The following is an 18,978-nucleotide window of genomic DNA, read 5'->3' on the forward strand; positions in this document are numbered from 1 at the left end:
TACCTAATCATAGCCTATCATAGTCTTCACTCGGCCAAGAACCGGGGATTAAATCCCATCTGGAGCGGCTCCCCAATCGCAGGACTGACTATCCAGCTAAAGGTAAAGTCTAGTCACGGAAATGGCCAGGAATGACAGGCCAAAGCCTCTTGAGGTTGGGAAAAAACGCCGGAGGAAGAAGACTAGGAACATTTCTTAGTTGACAGGTTACTGGAGGAATAAAATGACAGGTAACTGTGAGAACTTTTCCGGCAGTTGGCTCAAAAACTGCTTAGCTTGTTGAGAACACTTCTGCTGAGAAGAGGTTAATGCTTGGATCAGTATAAGCTTCACTGCTTCTCTTGTCCGACGACCATCAAATCAAATGAACATTAGAGGAAGCAAAGCGAGTAGTACAGTCTAAGTGTCGGCCATTTAACCAGAAACGCACTAAGCGTCGACCTTGTATTCCTTGTTGATCTTAAGCGATCTGAGGCCTATCCATTCAAATTTGCCAATTGCTGTGGCCTACCTACTACCGGTACAAACACCGTCAAATGTTAAAAAAGGGAACTAACTCTGTGAGTCATTTTGCCCAAAAAAAAAACCGCGAAATCTTAGGCAAAACCCTGTCGCCATATTTGTTTTTGTCCACCAACGAACCGGATGCTTTACACGCTTACGACCTATCAGCCAACGAGCATCGTTCCCAAAACAGCATCCCGCCGTCTGGACCTGAACCGGATGCAATTGGCGAATCCACCACTGATTGCGTGTCGGCGGATTAACTCCATCCCCATCTTCTCCCTCCGCGCTCGCTCCTGCCACAACAAGATGGATCACCACTTTTCAAAATCCTTTCACTTCCATGCCAAAACCCGGGACGAAAGAAAGAGGCGCAAAAAAAACTCGAAATGCCCCAAGACCTTCAAACCAAACCAGCGGGATAGGTGGTGACCCTCGCTCGAAAGACAAACCCCCCAAAAGACACCCCACCGTGGAACCGTGGAGAGAAAGTGACTGCGCCATGTCGCGGCGCCCACAACAACAACTCGGCTCCCCGGAAGACACCGACACACACACACAGACGCGCGCGAAAGAAAGTGAAAAACCGTTTCCGAACGCTTGTAGTGCGTGTTGGTGGCGAGAAAGTAAACAAAACGAAACAATCGGAAACTATCGACGGCCACGGGTCACTTACCTTCGCATGATCGGTATCGGAAACGTGTAGCGGCAATCATCGGCAGCCCGGACCGGTATGGCGGCCGCTGCTGCAGCCGCCGCCGCCGCCGCGACCGCATTCGCCGGGATCATCTGCGGTATGAGGGAGGCACCCATCGGCAGGGTCGTGTACGGCGGTGGCAGATGGCTGTGCAGTATGTCGGGTATGATCTCGATGGGCGGGGGCGATCGGTGCAGCGGAGGCGGTGGCTCGAGCGGGTGTATGTGCTGCAGCCGATTGCGGGCCTGCCGCCGTTCGCGCCGTTCCCGCCGCCGATGCTCCCGCGTACTGAACTCCGACCCCGGCCCAAGCATGGTCGTCATGATCGGTTGCTCCGGTTGGCCGGTGACCGATGGCGAGCTGCCGATGAATGCGGCCGTCGGATGGGGCAGGAGCAGTTGTTGCAGTTGCTGCTGTTGGAGCTGTTGAGACTGTTGGATCGAATCATCCGTTTGAGCCTCGGTTGACGTAAAGGTACGGGATGTGACACCCACTGCACTGATCGCACTTACAGGAGACCCTCCACTACCACCACCACTAGCACATTCCACCTCGACACTTTTCTCTTCCCCGGCGACATTTAGCCGCTCAACACTAGAAACTTGAACCATTTGCTCGGACGTGCCAAGCGCACTCGTATTTACACCGCGCTCATCGATCGCTTCCAGGCGATCCTCACTGCGCTGCTCATCACGCTCCACGCCAATACACTGCGCCACTTCACCACCATCTTCCACCGGCCCCGCTGGGCCACACTCGGCCACACCGGTTTGGCCCGGGCTCGTCGTCGGTTTGGCCGCACGGTAACAGCTCACTATGCTCACACCGGACGCCGCATTGTTAACGACATCATTCTGCTGCTGATTGTTTGGATCCAGCCGATTGACCTGGATCGTCAGCGCGGGCAACATCAACCCTCCACTACCACCACCTCCACCACTGCCGCTGCCGTCCGTCGACGGGATGTACACACTGGTCCGGCTGCCACCCTCGGCCAGCCCGGCCGCCGGTACGTTCAGCCGCATCGTTGCACCAACACTCTTTGTCACCGTTTGTTGCTGATCGACGAGCTCACCACTGCTGCTGCTGCTGCGAACACGATCCGCTTGCGCACCGTCCGCACGACGCACCGACGTCGATGTTGCTGCGTTCGCTTGCCGCACACAATTAAACGTGCTGTCGGCGCACGCCGCCGCCGAACCGGGCATCGTCGGTCCGTCCCCTTCTACTGCCATTGCTGGTTGTGCTGGTGTGCGTGAGATCGCATCCACGACCGCACCAACACCACCACCGTACGGGAAGGGTGCAAGCGTCGTTGTGTTTATGCTGGAATTATGCTGCCCTAGGGTGGCGGTGCTGGTGCTGGTGCTGGCGAGGCTCGTCACCCTTCCCACCTGCCAACGGTGGTCGGGCGGTTTGGTCGGAAAATGTAGGTCTCCACCGTTGCCACTGTCCGTCGGTGGACGGAGCATTGCGGAAATTATGCACAAACTGTTGTTGTTATTGTTGTTGCTGCAGGTACCATCGATGTTGTTGTTAATGCTGTTTATGTTGCTGCCGTCCGGCGTACTGTTGCTGCTGCAGCCCGAGGCCCCGTTCTCGCCCGTTCCAGCACCGGAGTAAACCTGTTGGAAGAGATTTTTAGAACAAAACGTACACAGTGAGCGCATAGGGGAATCAGAGCAGGCGAATCGGTTTAAGGGACAGCATAAAAGACACCCTCGAAACGCACACACACACAGCACGCACTTTCTCAAACGAGTCAGCTTCGGCAAAAAAAAAAGAGGGAAGCATAAATACTCTCACACACACGCACACGCACACAGCTCAACAGCCAGCATAACAAAATCTCGGAAACTGAACACCGACAGGCCGAGCGGTGAAAGGCCACGCTCGTACCTTGGGTCCACGGTCCTTTACTTCGTTCCCTTCGGCCCTTTTACGTCGTTTAAAGTGTTTCGTTCGTTCGCTGGTGCTTTCGGTGGTCTGCGATCGGCGTCCCACATTCTTATGCTACGGGCCTGGCTTTCGCGATTTTCGCGCTCACCAGGGCTTCAGGGTTTTTGGGGTGTCGATCTGAGGAAGGAAGGCTTTGGCAAGTTGCTGGTTGGCTGGCGTCGTCGTTTTGCATCGTAAGGCTCACGAGTTTTGAGTTGATTGTGTACATGATCTCTTGGGCGATCATATTTTAGCAGGGATGTATTAATTGAGTGATCGTTTGCTTCGAATTTATGGATATATTGACATTTTTATATAGGTGTTGTAGATCAATTAGAAGAACTACGATAATCCTAGGCCACCCTTTAGATTGGAACATGAGCTTAAAAAATGCTTCCGGGACATGTCATGAGCACGACACCGATCAACCCACTGCCCACTGATTTTCTTACAGGGCGTTAATGTCGGTTAAATAATTCCCCCTTTTGTGTCCTGTCATTCTCTCTCCAATTATTATGTCACGACATCAATTTAATCAAAATTACGCTATTTTTATGTTACATATTCCCCGAAAAACCTGTCCATTTCATATCATTTTTTCAATTTCTCTCGCTCGCTCTCCTACAGATCTTTCGACCCGTTCCGACCACGGATGATGCCACGATCAACCTGCATTACACGAGTCACGCAATTCGATTATCCACCGCCGCGACCACGGTCTAAAATCACTTCGCTTCGGTAAGATGCTCACGGCTCCAAAGAGGCAGCTCTCCAAGAAGGTGCTCTGCCGCCTTTCAACGCATTAGTCATGAATCATGGCGGTATGATCATGAAGGTCTGCTTGCTGAACTTTCCTGCGCACTCAAAACGCGTTCCCGTTATGGGGAAAACAGAAACACGGACCCTGCGGGACCTGTGCCGCGATCCGGATCGGACACGGCAACCGGACAACTCCGTTCTGGATGATCGAGCCGAACGCGCACCGACCGAATTGCGCTTTCAACGTACACGACTTCAAACGTCCAACAACAGTGTCGAGCAAAACAAAAGGAAAACCTAATCCCCAGTACGAAGGAACGTTTGAGGCGCAGCGGGTGACAATCGCCAAACCTCCCGAAAAGCCCGATCATTATGGTTATTAATTTGCTACAACTATTCGCCTCGCCGCAAAACCGGTAAATGACACTGAACCGCTGGCCAACAGAGAGGAATGATCATCATCATCATCATCATCATCATCATTGCTGGTGGTGAACAATCTTCCAATGGCGTTTCTTCCGCCTGTGAAGCGTTTTTGGAGCGAAACGGATTTCGGTTAGGGCAGATTAAGGGATTATGGGATGACATGTTTGCAAGTGGACCGAACCCGACAAACGAATGGTGTTGGAGAGATGAACAGATTTTACCCTGAAACTGTAGCAAAGCTGCGCTACACCGTGCGAGATTGCTGGCGGGAATTACTGGGCTAAGTCTATTGATTGTGGATGGGTTCGGTCATCAAACAGTGAGATAAAGTAAGAGAATGAGATAAGAGCATCCTTATCGGGAATACGCTTATCAGGCATCAGTTGTTTCGTGTACGGAACGGGAAGAACTGCGAGCTAATAATGAGCAAAAGTCCAAGTGTTCGGCTCATCAAATTGTGCCACTGGTGAGCTCAAGAACTCATACCTGTGAACTTAAGAACTTGGTTTCTCCAAATAAATTCTTAAACCACTGCTATGTCTATCTACAGAGTGGAGCTTTCGAGATGCCACGAGTACTCAGCTCATCCAATACTTCCCGCACCTCTCGAACTAGCCAGCTTTAATCCAGAGTTGAGCCAGCTTTCACACAACCCTAATACCAAGCGAAACCCGGCATATAAAAAATGCTGATACCCTTGGATGTTCACGCATCGTCCACGCTTCCCAAGTACTTTTTCTTGTCATGGAACTCCACACACACACACGGTTCAGATAAATAATTATCCACCGTTTACATCACATCACTTTCCCTGTCGCGGTCACGGGCGTTCGAAAGCGCGTACCGTAACCGAAGCTTTTCCGGGGAATGGTTTCCGTTTGTTTCCCAACGACGATGCGTCGTCGACAACGACACGCACGAGTTCCTTCACCCGCAGCACCCTTTCGGATGTCCACCAGATAGCTTTCGGAAGCCATTCGGAAGTGTATCTCACCGTTCCGAGCAGACCTTGCACGTGCCGCACGAAGAGTTGCGTTATCACCGTCCCGCGCAAGACACAACATCCAGCGAAGTCGTCTGCATGGCACGAGGTGTCCATCACACCCGCTGGTACAACAATAACCCAGCCGGGCAGCTATTCGCGGGAGCGTTCATTAGCGTGCCCCAAAACCGAACTGCCCCCTTCCTGACCGGGTCGCTTATCAGGGGGAGCTATTAACGGTAAGGTTCAATGCCACCAGTTCCAGCAGTTCCAGGCTTTGTTTCCCTGACCACCGCGTACGCGTACACTCACGATTTCGATTGTTTTCCGGTGAAGCGATAACGAACGCGCCCGTACCCTCACATGCGTGTGGGTCGTTGCGTGACACGGCCGTTTTTCGTCGGCTTTTCCGAGAACGGTCAATTGGCTAGATAAGCTGTCTGTCGGAGGTGATAAAACGCTTTTGCCAAAGGGTCATCCCTGTTCGGGTAAATGGAGTGGGTGACTCGCACCATCAATTAAGGGCACGAAATTGCTGATGAGCAGTGGTCATGATTCCTGATTCCCACTTACCTAGCACTACCGGGAAGTTAGTTGGAAAGCCAAGGATCGAAATCACAGCACGAGAAACGTGGAGTCTACCTCGCTCAGTGGTAGAAACTAAGAAACTAACCTAATTAATATCATCATAACTTCTCATCGACGGGTGATAACGAAATGATACACTTCTGGAAACGATTCCTGACGGGCGACTTCTTCCGTACGGTGTCGTCACGTGAGCCGATTCCACCTATTTGCCCTCCCACTACCATAATCAACCGTAATCATTCAGTCGTACGAGAGCGATTAAGCACTAATGAATGACACAAAACGGGAACTAACCTGATAATCGTCCTGGTAGCTGTCAGCAAACCCGTCAACGTCCCTGCCGCCCGGTACGGCCGCCGTCCCGGTAGCCCCGGTGACACTGAAACTGTCCAGTGCGAGCAAACTGAACGGTAGCGAAGATGGTTCCAGCTGCGATGCCCCAACACCACCCTGCCAGCGGCCAACAAACGGTGTATGGAGCTGGGACTGCTGCTGCTGCTGCTGCAGATACGGTCGCTTTTCGATGCTTCGGTCGGCCGCAGTCGTCAACGTTTGCCAAGGTGCTGCTGCTGCTGCTCGTTCGTGCTCACCGTTCGGCTGAAAGCTGTAGGAACTTCTGCTGCTAGTGACCGGGCCCGTCGTGAGCCCGGGATAACCATAGGAACTGCCATTAATGCCGTGGTGGTAGTAGTGGTTGTTGTTGGTGCTATTGATGGTGCCACCGTACCCGTACCAACCGCCAGCCAAACCGCCACCGAATGCACCAAACCCACCACCGGCAAGCTCGGGCTGATCGTAATACGGATAGCTAAACCGATTCCCAACCGGCTCACCACCGTCACCGGCCGGGCTCGGCTTTCCCGGGCACCGGTTTCGATAGCTCCACGCGGAAAGACTTCTTCGCATCAGTGACTGTTGCTGCCGGTGCGAATGACGCCGGTGGTCTTGGTTTGGCCCAGTTCCGAAGAAGCTGTTGTTGTTGACCCGATGCAGCACCTCCATCTCGTCCGACGAGTCCGACTCGGAAAGGTTATTGTCGTACGGTGTCCAGAGCATCGAGGAGAGGGCCTCCTCCACGTCGGGCGGCTTCCGATGGGCACGGGGCTGCGGATTCATCCTGCCGAGACTGTCTTTATTCCGAAACGCGACTTCAAACTACACAAGCAGTAAGGGTAAGCAGTTTGCAGGGTTCGCCCTTCTCGACCACAAACTACGGCCAGACGGTAATCTAGCGCCACTTCCGCCCGATTGCATACAGCTGCACCGGAGCTGGCGGAAACGCCGGCACAGGCAATTGCCTTCGCAAATAAATCCCACCACCCTCAGCTCAGACGGTGATGGCCGACCGATGCAGCATCACCGCGTGCCGGTACCCATTCGCTCGGGGTCCTACTATCCGACCGGACCTGGTTTGACCGGGCGCTGGCTAATTGTTTGGTCATTGTTGATCGCCGACACGGGATGGGTTTATCGTTTAGTAACATAAACATAAACATGCCAAACCGATACCAAACCCGCTGTTCCGCGTCATCCGGAATGGGGAGTCCAGGAATGGGAAGAAAAGGGGGAAAACGAGAGGCTCTCAGAATTTGCGATCAGCCGTGCTTTGTTTCGAGAGTTCTTTTGCCGTTCCCTGCCGAACTGTAGAATCTGCGTTTCGCCAATCCGCTGCCAACGAATCCCAAAAAGGGACAACGAGTCTGCCTTTGTTTGAGATGCTGCGTGTTTTTTCCTCCTCGTTCTCACTGTTGCAGCACTCTGGACATCAGACAGCAGCAATCTGGACGGCGTTTAACGTTTTTTATCCGTACGGCGAGCAGTTTCGGTGGTTATTGTACGGGAATTCAAATTAGATGATATTTATGTTTATACTCCGCCTGCAGCAAGACCCCCCCATTCCCCGGGCAAGTGATGTCCCTCAGGCAGCAGATTTCGCCCGAAGGTTCTTTATCGTGCCGGGCATCATTAGCATCCTCATCATCATCGTCGTCGGCGTCGTGAGTGCCCTTTTTCTTTCGCCGTATCCTCGCCGTTTGCTATGCACACAGCAAGACTTACGACCTGCCGCACACCAAGAACCACCAACAATGTCCTTCGTTATTGTACGTGTGTGTGTTTGTGTGTCTGTGGGAGTTCTCTGATGTATTATTTCATTTAAAGCACACGTTTATCTGCTTTCGTTCGGTACTTTTTGCTCCGTTCCTGGGTCCTTCGCTTTTGCGTGTCGTGCTCCAATTCTACGATGCTTTAGTCCTTCTATATTTTTAACTTAATTTTTTGTTCTTTTTTTCCTCTCTCCTTTACCTGTAACGTGCGGCGTTTTCACTTTCGTACGCCACGCCACGGTTCGATTTATTTCTCTTCATGAGCTTGCGTATTCCACCCGATCGGCGAACCAGATTAAGGCTTCCATTGTTTTGCGATTAATTCTGAGCTCAGGCTCATGTGGCTGTGTGTCCTCGAACCGAACCGAAAACCGTCAGCAGCATAAGCAGATTGTTGCTCGATGCTTGCGTCCGTGAGGGAGCCACAATCACATCATCTTGGTGGCGGTGGCTGTGGTCGCTCGGCGCGACTTCAATCCTGCGAAGGAAATGAGCAGAAAATGGAGAAATAAATACAAGAACAGGAACGGTTTAAACAGTGCCAGTGTACATAGGATAGGTGCCTTAACCACAACCACACCGTCCAGAGCGGCAGTGACGGAATGACTGAATTTTCAAGACGCTTTGACTCCCGTTTTTTTTCAGTTCCACTTTCCGAATGAATATGTATGCTCCGGCGGAGCTATGCTAATGAAGAATGAATATTAAGTTTGTTAATGAAAAATGATAATACAACTACTATTGCCACGGTTGCCGGTGGTGGTTATTGTTTGCATTTTCCATTGCAGTGTTGAGTGGAAGAATTTTTCGTACTTCTTCAACGCTTCGCTCCCGCGATGCTGAGAAGGATTGTGGAGAGGCTGGTTAATAAAATAAAAGCAAGGGCTTTAAGCAAACATGAAACTTTAAAACGCTTTCCCGTTTCAGAACGACCTCAATAAGAGGTGTTTCCGGGAGCTCATCTCGTCAGCTCAGCATGCCCGATATTAATCATGAAAATTGTTCGGTTACACTGAATCCATTCGTAACCTCAATTTCTCAACCGGAGACTGCAAACTGCCAGCACCGCGTGTGTCATTCATCGTTCAATTTTCAATGTTCTTCAGCAAGCATCACCAACCGTAACATCGAGAGAGCGGCTAGAAACAATGCAATGTGGCCTCCGGTAATGCTCTCCGTTGGCTTTGCTTTTGTCTATGCTTCGAGCTTTGGCTAAGACGACGCGCACACACTGGTCCGGAAACATCGAGCGTTCTCGCATGAGCTACACTTCCCTATCTTGCACCTTTCCACAATGTCTATTGTGTGACCTGCTGCTGACTGTTTTCCGTCTTCACCGACTCACACACGCATGGTGGAAAATTCGATTTCGCTAGGTCAACACGTGCGCCTCAAAACCGTTGTTCGCTAAAAACCTTGCAAAATTGGTGTGCGAAGCTAGGGGAAAACATTTCCAAGCCTTTTATAAGCCATCGAAACCGCATCGCACTTAGAGAACCGATCAATGGTTTAAGACATCGATCCATGCATTGACCGAGGAAGCCTAACGTCCTCCCATACTTTGGCTAATAAAGATGCTCGAGATTTCAGATCCCGACCGGAACCTGGATGCGATAAATATTCAATTTGCAAACATCCCGGCACAACTCTGGCACACTCTGTACACGCTTCGCAAATGTATTCCCCCGATGCTAATGGGGCTTTCGGGGCAGTCGTTTGTGCCCTGGAGTGTAGAATCTGTCGCTCGCTTAACCGAAGAGCAGCATCACAAGCCCTTGCAACGGAGCCCAGTAGCTCACCACAGCTGTATCTGGCAATGTGGCGGACGGTAGGACGAGTTCATTTCGCATGCACACAAATCATTGTTGCCTGTAAATGGCGATGCGACTTTTCCGTCGATGTGCGTGCGTGTGTGTGTGTGTCCTCTAACTTCCAAGTTCGATTGCACAACGCAATCGCCCGGCTACACCAGGCACGTCTTATCTTATCCTCGTTCCAAATGCACCGTTCCATAAACATTAATGATGTATGTGCGCTTCCGATTGGCGCTACTCAACATTGTGACGCTCGCTCATGGAAGGTTCCGCACCGCCGAGATGGATGTGGAGAGTGATTTTGTGGAAGCTTTCTATTAATAAAGCCAGGTTTCGGGTGACCGTCAAATCGGAATACCTTGAACTAGCGTGTGGCGATAATGGCATGTGGGAGGGTTGCCCGGTTGATGGTGCTTTTATGCTGCCACGGTCATACATCGGAATTCCATTCGGTTGGTAGGGCCGGGCGCATGCTAATTGATCGAGCACGTGCGTGCTGAACGACGATTTCGAGCAGCCCTCGAGCAGTAGTCGAGCAGCCAAGACACAAACCTACACCCTCGATCAGCGATGCACGATCCGTTTCGTCACTCGGCAGCATAGCACAAGCACAAAGAAGGCTACCAACAACCAGAATGTATCGGAAAGAGCGTTTTCGCTTGCATTCGAAGGTATTTTCTCGCTCGACAGATCCTTGATAGATTCTACCGGTACACCAAACGGAGCAATACGATGGAATGTGGCACACGCTACACGGCACTGTGGACATGTTTTCGAGCTAGAAAGCAAAGGAAGAAATATCAATAAGAAAACCCTTTCGTAAATTGTAGAGCTCGCCACAAATAGTATACCAATCAAACCACTGCAGCAAACAGTCGGCATGAAAAAGATGTCCACAGCAGGTGATGCAAATGTTACCGGCCAGTAGCTCCCAACAAATCGGACAGATAACTTCCGTGATGGGAGCTGCTGCTTGGCAGTACTTAAGCAGCGGATGTGGATCTCTGTCTTCTGGTGCGCTTTTCATGCTAATTTGTGATTTTTTTTACAACTAAAATTTGGAACACTTTTTTCCGGGTTCAAAAATGTTTTTGTTTGGATCAACATTTTGCAAGGCTTCCTACGATGCTTAGACGAGGCATTCTTGGCATCAGTACATTACGCAGTTCTTTTTGAACTTCTCACTTTCGCGTCCTTGCTTTCATTCGTTCCTTCATTAATTAGCTTGAAATACATTTTTAATCCTCTTAAAAACCCTATCAGCCATATGGTTATATCATCAAGGACTCGCCCAACTTCGAGAACCCGGATATTAATGATGTGCAGCGTAACTAATTACACTCGGAAAAAGTTAGATCTAGTACGCAGGTGTTGCTATTGGGAACCGCTCGCTTTTCTTCAAAAGTTATGGCGAAAAAGTTTAAAGCCATCTCACGATCATCGCCAGGAAAACTGACCATGCTTTTAGAAACGAGGATAAAGCAAATAAATACACACTATGCAGAAAACTTTCCATGCTTATTTTCATCTTCTCCCCTTAGCTGTTTCTAGACGATGTTAGGCAGCTCCTTCCTGCATCAACCCAATCTAAGCGTCCTTGTCCGAGCTGCAAGTTGACGATTCCGGAGGTGAAAGCATTTCGTTGTCAAAAGCTACACCTTCCATCGTGCGATCCATCCAATGCAGTCGTCGCCTATCCGCAGCTGAATGCAGTTTGTGTGTTTCTTTACCATTTTCTTGTTTTCCTACAGCAAGGGGTCTCCCTGTTCCATGCTCACCATCATATTTACCTTACGGAGACATTTCTCGATGTTCCAGGCCTTTCAATAGTGGCAATTTTCCTTACCAACCCCCACGGTGCTCGGCCGGTTGGTGAAACACACCATTTCCTTCATTCGCCGTGAATCATTCATACCCGACCGAGAAGCAACCGAATAGGGACGGTCGTCCAGTTCGGCACAAATTAAAATGAACAACGTTTAACAACTTGTAGCAAAGCAAAAGCGGGGAAAAACTTGCGCCATTCGCACAAGTAGCAATAAAGTTGCACCATTCCAGCAGCCAAACGTTTTTCGCACGAAAGAAGTGGAGAAAAGTTTGCTTCAATTAGCATGAATTATGTGATGCACCAGGCAGTGTGCTGCAAACTACCCGAATCTCTGTCTGTATGCCCGCTGTCGATTGTCGACAAACGGCAGCGAAGGACATTTTTGTGTTCTCTGTTATCGCCTCCCATTAATTGGGAAGGAAGAGTTTTCTTTCAAACACAACAAACTTTTCGTACGCTGTTTACCGGGGGAAAAAAAAGGTGGAGAAAAACTTTTCCTCCCACCTAAGCAATTATTAAAAAGGAAAAGCGTACTGCAACGCGATCGACTCCCGGTCGCCTGTCCGCAGCTCGATCGTTTGGGACTTCAACCACTCCGGGGGGCATGGTAAGCGAGGTAAGGAATAAAACACAGCATCCTCCAAAAGTCCCTTTACCGGAAGCAGGAAATGGATTTTCCATCGAAAGCCACTCTGGCGTGGCTCACGGTCGCTTCACGGTCGTTTGGCGACACTGAAGCGCGACACGTACACGCACACTTTCGATGTTTCGATCATGACAAGCTCAACATCGAAAGGAAGCACGAGGGCGATAGAGAGAAACAGAAACTCCACAATAGAGCCTGGATTCCGCTGCTGTCGGTACTGTCTGGAACTGTGAAACTGTGGAATTTTTGCGGTAGAATGCACGATTGTCGGGAACGGATCGCACCGCCGAATCTGGGAATGGCCGGGGGACGACTACAATGGCAGGCTGGCGGATTCTGCGGTTGGCAAGTACGAAGTAAATTTAATTTGAAAGTAAATTTAATTCATCCATTGTTGACACCATTATTCTGTCGGTATGAAAAGGGAAGCGTCTGGTGCCCTTTTTCCTACGGATAGGGATAGGCTTCGATAGGAAAATTCAAGAACAAGGCACTTTCCGGGTGGACCAAAAGAAAACTGATTAAAACACAATTAAATCACTAACAAAAGAAACGCACGTCAGCAATAAAAGGGAAAAATAAAATATGAAAATGCCTAAAAGAAAAGTAGACACTCAAGACGAGTTTTAGCTGCAAAGCGATAATGAATGCCGTTAATGTTTACAAGCAAATGTTGTGAGCCCTTACCAAATCGAGACTTTACAAAGGGCAACCAATTCGCAAGAAAAGAAACAATTTTCGCAGAAACATTATTCCCGTGCCGTGTGTGCGTGCGCGTGTGTCTTGCAAGAACTTCCGCACATCCTTTGTCTTCCTCGCTTCATAATCCGATCACGTTTTCCCGCGCAAGCTAAAAGGACCTAGTACGAAGACCTGATGCTCATCGCTGTCATCCGTTTCGTTCCTTGGAATCCTCGGAAAACGGCGGGAACTGGTACTTGCGCGGCATAAAAAGAGCGCAAAAATGATAATATTAATCCGATTAAAACTGTTGTAAGACGAGGTTCCGTCTTCCTAGAGCTAGTCAGTCGTCGTTGGTGCTCAAGCAGACGAATCCTTGAACGGCGAACGGCGGTTCATCATTATTTTCTCCATCACCGCACAGAACACATTATTGTCGGGGGTCACAGAAAGCCAAAAGGGTCCGAAACCGAAAAAGAGGAAGCAAAAAAAAACGCTCCACACAAAATCACGTCCACCCGAGCAATAGCTAAGCTGTGGATGCGGAAATTAAGTTAAGCTTTCGGTTGCCGCCGCCTTTGCCTTGGTCGTTGGAAGTAAGCTCGTAACACAGTAATAGAGACACAGTGCTGCTAGCGCCTAAAAGTAGGCAAACCGAGCCGACCATGTGTCAAGCATGGTAATGGTGAAGACACTTCAACGCCACATGCTGGCAAATCACACACACGCACACACGGACGACACCAAGGAGATATGATACTCCCCGGCGGACCTTGTGGCGTTGGATGGTGATGTCCCGTTTATGTATGTGAGGTGATGAGTGTGTCATGATTAAGACATCGCTTACCATCATCAGACACACACACACACACACACACACACACACACACACATACGAGAGAGGAGACTGATAGCGATCTCTTTCACAGCTCGTCGTTCGTCTTTTTGCAACATAGGAGAAGGTGGAGTTTTCCCCCTTGCCACTTGCCAAACTTCAACGGCATCCTGCCGGCGGAATCTTTCCCTGGGGAGTCTTTTTTTTTTGTTGGTTTGCGCCCGCGTTAAAGAAGCTAGCTCGGTTTTGAAAAGACAACACAAGGCGACAACACCGGTTGCGCCTGGGTTGCTGCTGGGTTGAGCGGTTGGCCACGATGTAGGACAAAAGCGAACGGCACACAAAATGGCTCCCCCCGGAAGGCGTCCTTCGGTGTTGGGTTCGTTTTCTTTTCCTTTTTTTTAATGTCACTGGGACAAATTTTGAAGATGCATTCATCGTCGCTTCCCGTACCGGTGCACGTGTACGTGGGGTAAAACAGGAAAAAAAGCCCGACTACGATGACGAAACGTGGTACCATATTACCATAGAATGAGCCTGAGCTGAGCTGTGCAGCACATATCTCGGGCGTCCTCTATGTCCTACGGCAGGTATCCGTCGCCCTTCGGTTCGGTCAAACCAGCGCCGGTCGGTCCCGGTTAGGCACGAGCAAAACGTGTCACTTTCTAGCCATTTTCTTCCCGGCCCCGGCCACCCCGTCACTCCGATCCAAAAACGAGCAAAGGAATCCATTTAATGGAGGCGCCTTGTCACTCACTCGTCGCACTCGTGGCTGCGTCTCGGCGAACGGGCCAGTGTGGATGACTCAATTTGCATAGATGACTGCGCCAGATAATGCGCCCCTGCTCGGGGTTCCCATGATATTACAGCAAACGTGTATGGCCACCACGGGGATGCTACATCGTCAGACCCGGTACCAACCACCGCATCATAAACCACTCCAGGAGGACACTCTCGCACACACAGTGGTACCGGAGGGAACTAATTGATAAAAGTTAGCACCGACACTAACGATACGCAAGTGTCATAGAGTACGTAAATGGAATTATAAGCTGGCAGATATGGAGCGAGCAACATGGCAAGTGAAGTTTGGCAAGATTTGCTTTAAACGTTGGTTAGCCAGATACAAACGGCCACCCAACACCAACACACCGGGCGCTGGCCATAAATATTAATTTCAAAGAGTTGTTGCACGTACAACCAAAACAAAAGTATGTACGTTGGCCCCAAAAGCGGTGGCAGTAATTTAATTAATGCGAATCTCATTCTCGCTAAGAAAGTCTTGTTTAAGATGGTTTATTGATTTAAATGCCCTTCCCTTTTCCCGTTACCCCGCTAATCTCAGCGTTAAACCCCATCGGAAAGCTCTTTTAACATCTCTATCCAACTCGTGGCAAATCGACTGCCGCTTCCAAAGAAGCAGTTAATTTCTGATTAAAAATTCCATTACGAGGGTCGGGTTAAGGGGCGGTCTCGTGCCTGGCTGCTGTCCGGCGTCTACCGGTGGGAATCGAATATCGGCCAGCAGCGATGTTCTCTAACGCCCCCCGTCCCTCAGCTTAATTCCGTTTGAAATATAGCACGGCTCGCAGGTCGTTCCGGATGCTTCGGTGTCCTTCTGCCCATGGCACACTTCTGACGCTCGCACACTAATGACTATTGGAATGGCGGAAAGAGGAGCGATTCCTCTGGCCGCGCGCTAGAATGCGAATGAGAAAGTTCCGACCATAAATAAGATCATAAATCAAACTTTAACTTTCACACCTTGCCTACCGCGTGTGCACCGGAGAGTTCGGTTATGTTTCAGCCAATTTACATCGGTGTACGATCCGGTTCATGGAAATGGAAACGGAACGGTGAGGAACCGGGCGCTAGGCACGGGTATTAATTTCTCAGTTGGGTAGCTTCCAATAGTTTTTCCAGGAATTCCCGCTGTATTGTTACAACATTCTGCGTTCCCGTTACTCAACCGCACATGGCGTGACATTTAAATTGCATTTAAAAAGTAGGCCCCCATTGCGACTTCGGTTACTCTTTCCCCTTCTCCTTCGCAACGGGATGTGTCACTAGTTTATGTGCATTTAGAAATTTTCACACCCATCGCGCTTTTACTTCCGGCCAGAAGCATAAATCACAACCACCACACAGCACCTAGTAGGGACTTGGTCACCGCCCGTACGATGGCCGGCAGACGATGCCGCGATGAAGACGCCTAAAACGGACGAGTACAACACACGAATTACGACCGAAATTCGGTGGCCCAACGTGGCACTTCGGTTACACCGAATGGGGCAATAAGCACTTCCGCTGGAACGGTTCCGTTCGCCACAAAACCCAAATGCCCAAATGAGCTCGTAATGCTCAACTTTTTGCTGCCGGAAACGACCGCCAACCCGTCGGAACCACACGTCGTGCACATTAATCAATCCGTTTGCCTCCCAACCATCCCAACCCCCGGTCGGGACACACAGACTTACCTAGGAGCTTTTTTTTTGTTGTTGTTTGGCGAATTCCGGAAGTAAAAGCACTCCAGCAGGATTTCGACACTGGTTCTGCACCGCGTAGGCAATATCCTTTCCTTTGCCACAAACACGTGTGATTGTCGTCACTCGCGAGTAAGATGATGGCCACTTACAACTACCACGCACCACTGGGACTCACTCCAATTTGGATTTTACAGGGAGATTGTTCACAGCGGATGAATCTCGCGCCACTTCAAGGACTACTACACCGTACGCATATCCTTTTACAGCTGCGTCCAATCACAAAAGCACGCGAATCGCATCGCGTAAAGTCCGCGTGTGGAAAATGGTAATGTTCCGCCAAGCAAAGACACCGACACCGAACGCGACAGAATCCCCCGGTGGACTGGCCCATCCGAATCGGGTTAACCTACCGCAACCAGCAAAAAGGACACCGACGGAATGCCGAAAGCGGACCCGATCCTGCTGGCGACAATCATCTGTGCAGTGAAAACATTCACCCGAACCCGTGTCGTCCGCGTTGTTCTTGCGCACTCGGTGCGGGTTTCTGCTAGTGCTCCACCGATGGTGGATGGTTGGTTGGCAACACGGCCCCGTACGGTTTGGCGCTTCCTTGCATCCTTGCATGTGCTGAAAGAAAGACAGGTTTGTGAAAAAACGCAACAACGAAAATAGACAAAACGCAGTAGTATGCACACCATTTTCGAACACTAAAAATATACATAACTTATAGGAAAATATGTAAATAAATAGTTTTATGGAAATTCCAAACGGCGGGCACGTCTAGCTTTGCAATGCTCGATAGAGCTTGGTCGATTATCCGTTCTGTTCGCTTATCCGGGGCTTGACGGCTCGTGGTGCTGTTAAAAAGAGAAAGAGCTACCATTGCTGCTGTAGTAAAAGAGAGCGAAAGAGAGAGAAACGATGCGAGTTCGCAGAAAAAAGGATCGAAGGAGAAAAAAGCTCTTTCTGGGATTTGTTTTGATTGCTTATCAAAGGCAAATACACGTCACAAGTACTCTTCAAAGCAAAAAGGTAAAATACACAATAATTATTGTAAATCTCGGTACGCCTTATTAACATGTTTCGATTCACAATGCTAAAACAAACCGTCAGATGGTTGTGGAAGGTCCCAAAAAACGTAAGCCGCTGCGGCCCGATTCACACCAACATTCGCCGCCTGGAAACGATGATGTCACAGCATTCACGGATGAGAGGTAAGCGTATTTGCACAAACAAATAGCTCGCTTGCTTCAACTTTACCGTCCCGTACCATTGCAGTTCAGACGAAGAACTGGAAACGTTTTACCGCGAAGGTAGTGTGTACCATTCCCAAGAAACGGACGATAACGAACGCATTTCGGAGGAGGAAAGAAGCGCTACACCTGTTGCACGGGAAACCATGCCTAGAAGGCGCAAACCATCGCTTCCTCCAAGTCCGGCATCCATCCACACGGATCGCCGCATCAGTGTGGACCGCGAAACCGGCGCGGCGAATAATGACAATCTATACATTGCCTTGGCGGTTATCATTGGTTTGCTGATCGTCGTTGTTGCATCTTTACCATGGTTAAACACATTCTTCCGGCTATTTAGCAGTTCGAACGTGTCATACGCCAGGAAAAAAGCTTCCTGTGACCATTTCCAAACGCTAGAGGAACGTTTTCCTACGTTGGACGAAACGCTTTGGGACACGCTGTACGCGAGCGTGCGACGGGCAACGGCTGATGCTGCGGTCCGTGAACCCGGAACCGTTCTGTTCCTTCACTACGGAAGAACAAGCATCCTAGAAGGGTTCATGAGCAGCGTGACCAACATAACGGCCGGCTGCTTCGGTGGCACGGAACCGATCACGCTGGATGGTAAATACTTTAAGCGGTCCGACATCCAGACCGACTACGGAGTGTTTCTGGCAGAGCAAAGGCACTCTTTACTGCAGCATGGCGTACTGGTGGTGCGCAACATTGAAGATGTGCCGGCACGGGCGGCTCAGGCATTTCACACCATATGCGACACCCAGGAACCGTTGGTGGAAAGGTTGGTCATTTATCTCACGTTGGACATGGTGAAGGCGGCCAACGTGTACGAACCGAGCAAGCAAAGTGCTACGGCAGAGGCGGAAAGTTTGCTACACAGCTTGTGGAAGGATTCGCTAGAGCCGGCCGTTCTTCAGCCATTGATTACCCGGCTAACGGAAAGCGTGTATCGTATTGTTTGATGATTGTTACCACACTAGCTTAAGTATCGGTTATGTTCCAAACGAAGGTTGTGCGAGAGATAGCTCTAGTTGATCTTAATGCAGTGGGAGGATGTGTGTGCAAGGCATGTGACGACGGTTCATAAGTTATACCGAGTATTGTATTAAACTGTAAAGACGCGTTCCGGTGGCCGAGGCGGTCTTCACACGGCAGGACCGGGCGGGCTATCGGACGTTATCCGGACCGTTCTCCTCTAGCAAGAACTGAGTAACAAGGGCAAAACCAAGTAGCAAGTAATGAAACTATGCGATATAATAGTATTAATCGTGGAAAATCACGTCTTTCTTAATTTTGTGAGGACCAATAAAGCATCAAGAGTCGATGAAGGATTTCATGGAATCGTTTAAAATCTTTGTCATCAAATGGACACTGTCTCCGTCTGCTCTGTTGACATATCTCGTGCTCTTGGTGCTCTCTCGCTCACTCTCTTTCAA

At 49.9% G+C, this 18,978-nt stretch overlaps 2 protein-coding genes across 2 annotated transcripts in view; one reads left to right on the forward strand and one right to left on the reverse strand.

Annotated features, from left to right (window-relative positions):
• Positions 1 to 16,703, reverse strand: part of LOC118510335 (mucin-19) — a 115,040-nt gene extending 98,337 nt beyond the window's left edge. Inside the window, exons 1-3 of the mRNA XM_036051993.1 lie at positions 16,281 to 16,703; positions 6,189 to 8,477; positions 1,181 to 2,826 (exon numbers count right to left, since the gene is read on the reverse strand). Coding sequence (XP_035907886.1) covers positions 1,181 to 2,826; positions 6,189 to 7,010 — 2,468 coding nt within the window. The 5' untranslated portion in view covers positions 7,011 to 8,477; positions 16,281 to 16,703. The remainder of the gene's footprint in view (positions 1 to 1,180; positions 2,827 to 6,188; positions 8,478 to 16,280) is intronic.
• A 478-nt stretch (positions 16,704 to 17,181) lies between these two features.
• Positions 17,182 to 18,878, forward strand: LOC118510417. Its single transcript, XM_036052186.1, has 3 exons — positions 17,182 to 17,321; positions 17,403 to 17,503; positions 17,568 to 18,878. The coding sequence occupies exons 1-3, from the start codon at positions 17,211 to 17,213 to the stop codon at positions 18,502 to 18,504; spliced, it is 1,149 nt and encodes a 382-aa protein (XP_035908079.1). The 5' UTR covers positions 17,182 to 17,210; the 3' UTR covers positions 18,505 to 18,878.
• Positions 18,879 to 18,978: the final 100 nt, after the last annotated feature.

The sequence above is a fragment of the Anopheles stephensi genome, chromosome 3 (assembly GCF_013141755.1).
Source record: "Anopheles stephensi strain Indian chromosome 3, UCI_ANSTEP_V1.0, whole genome shotgun sequence".
Classification (NCBI taxonomy): Eukaryota; Metazoa; Arthropoda; class Insecta; order Diptera; family Culicidae; genus Anopheles; species Anopheles stephensi.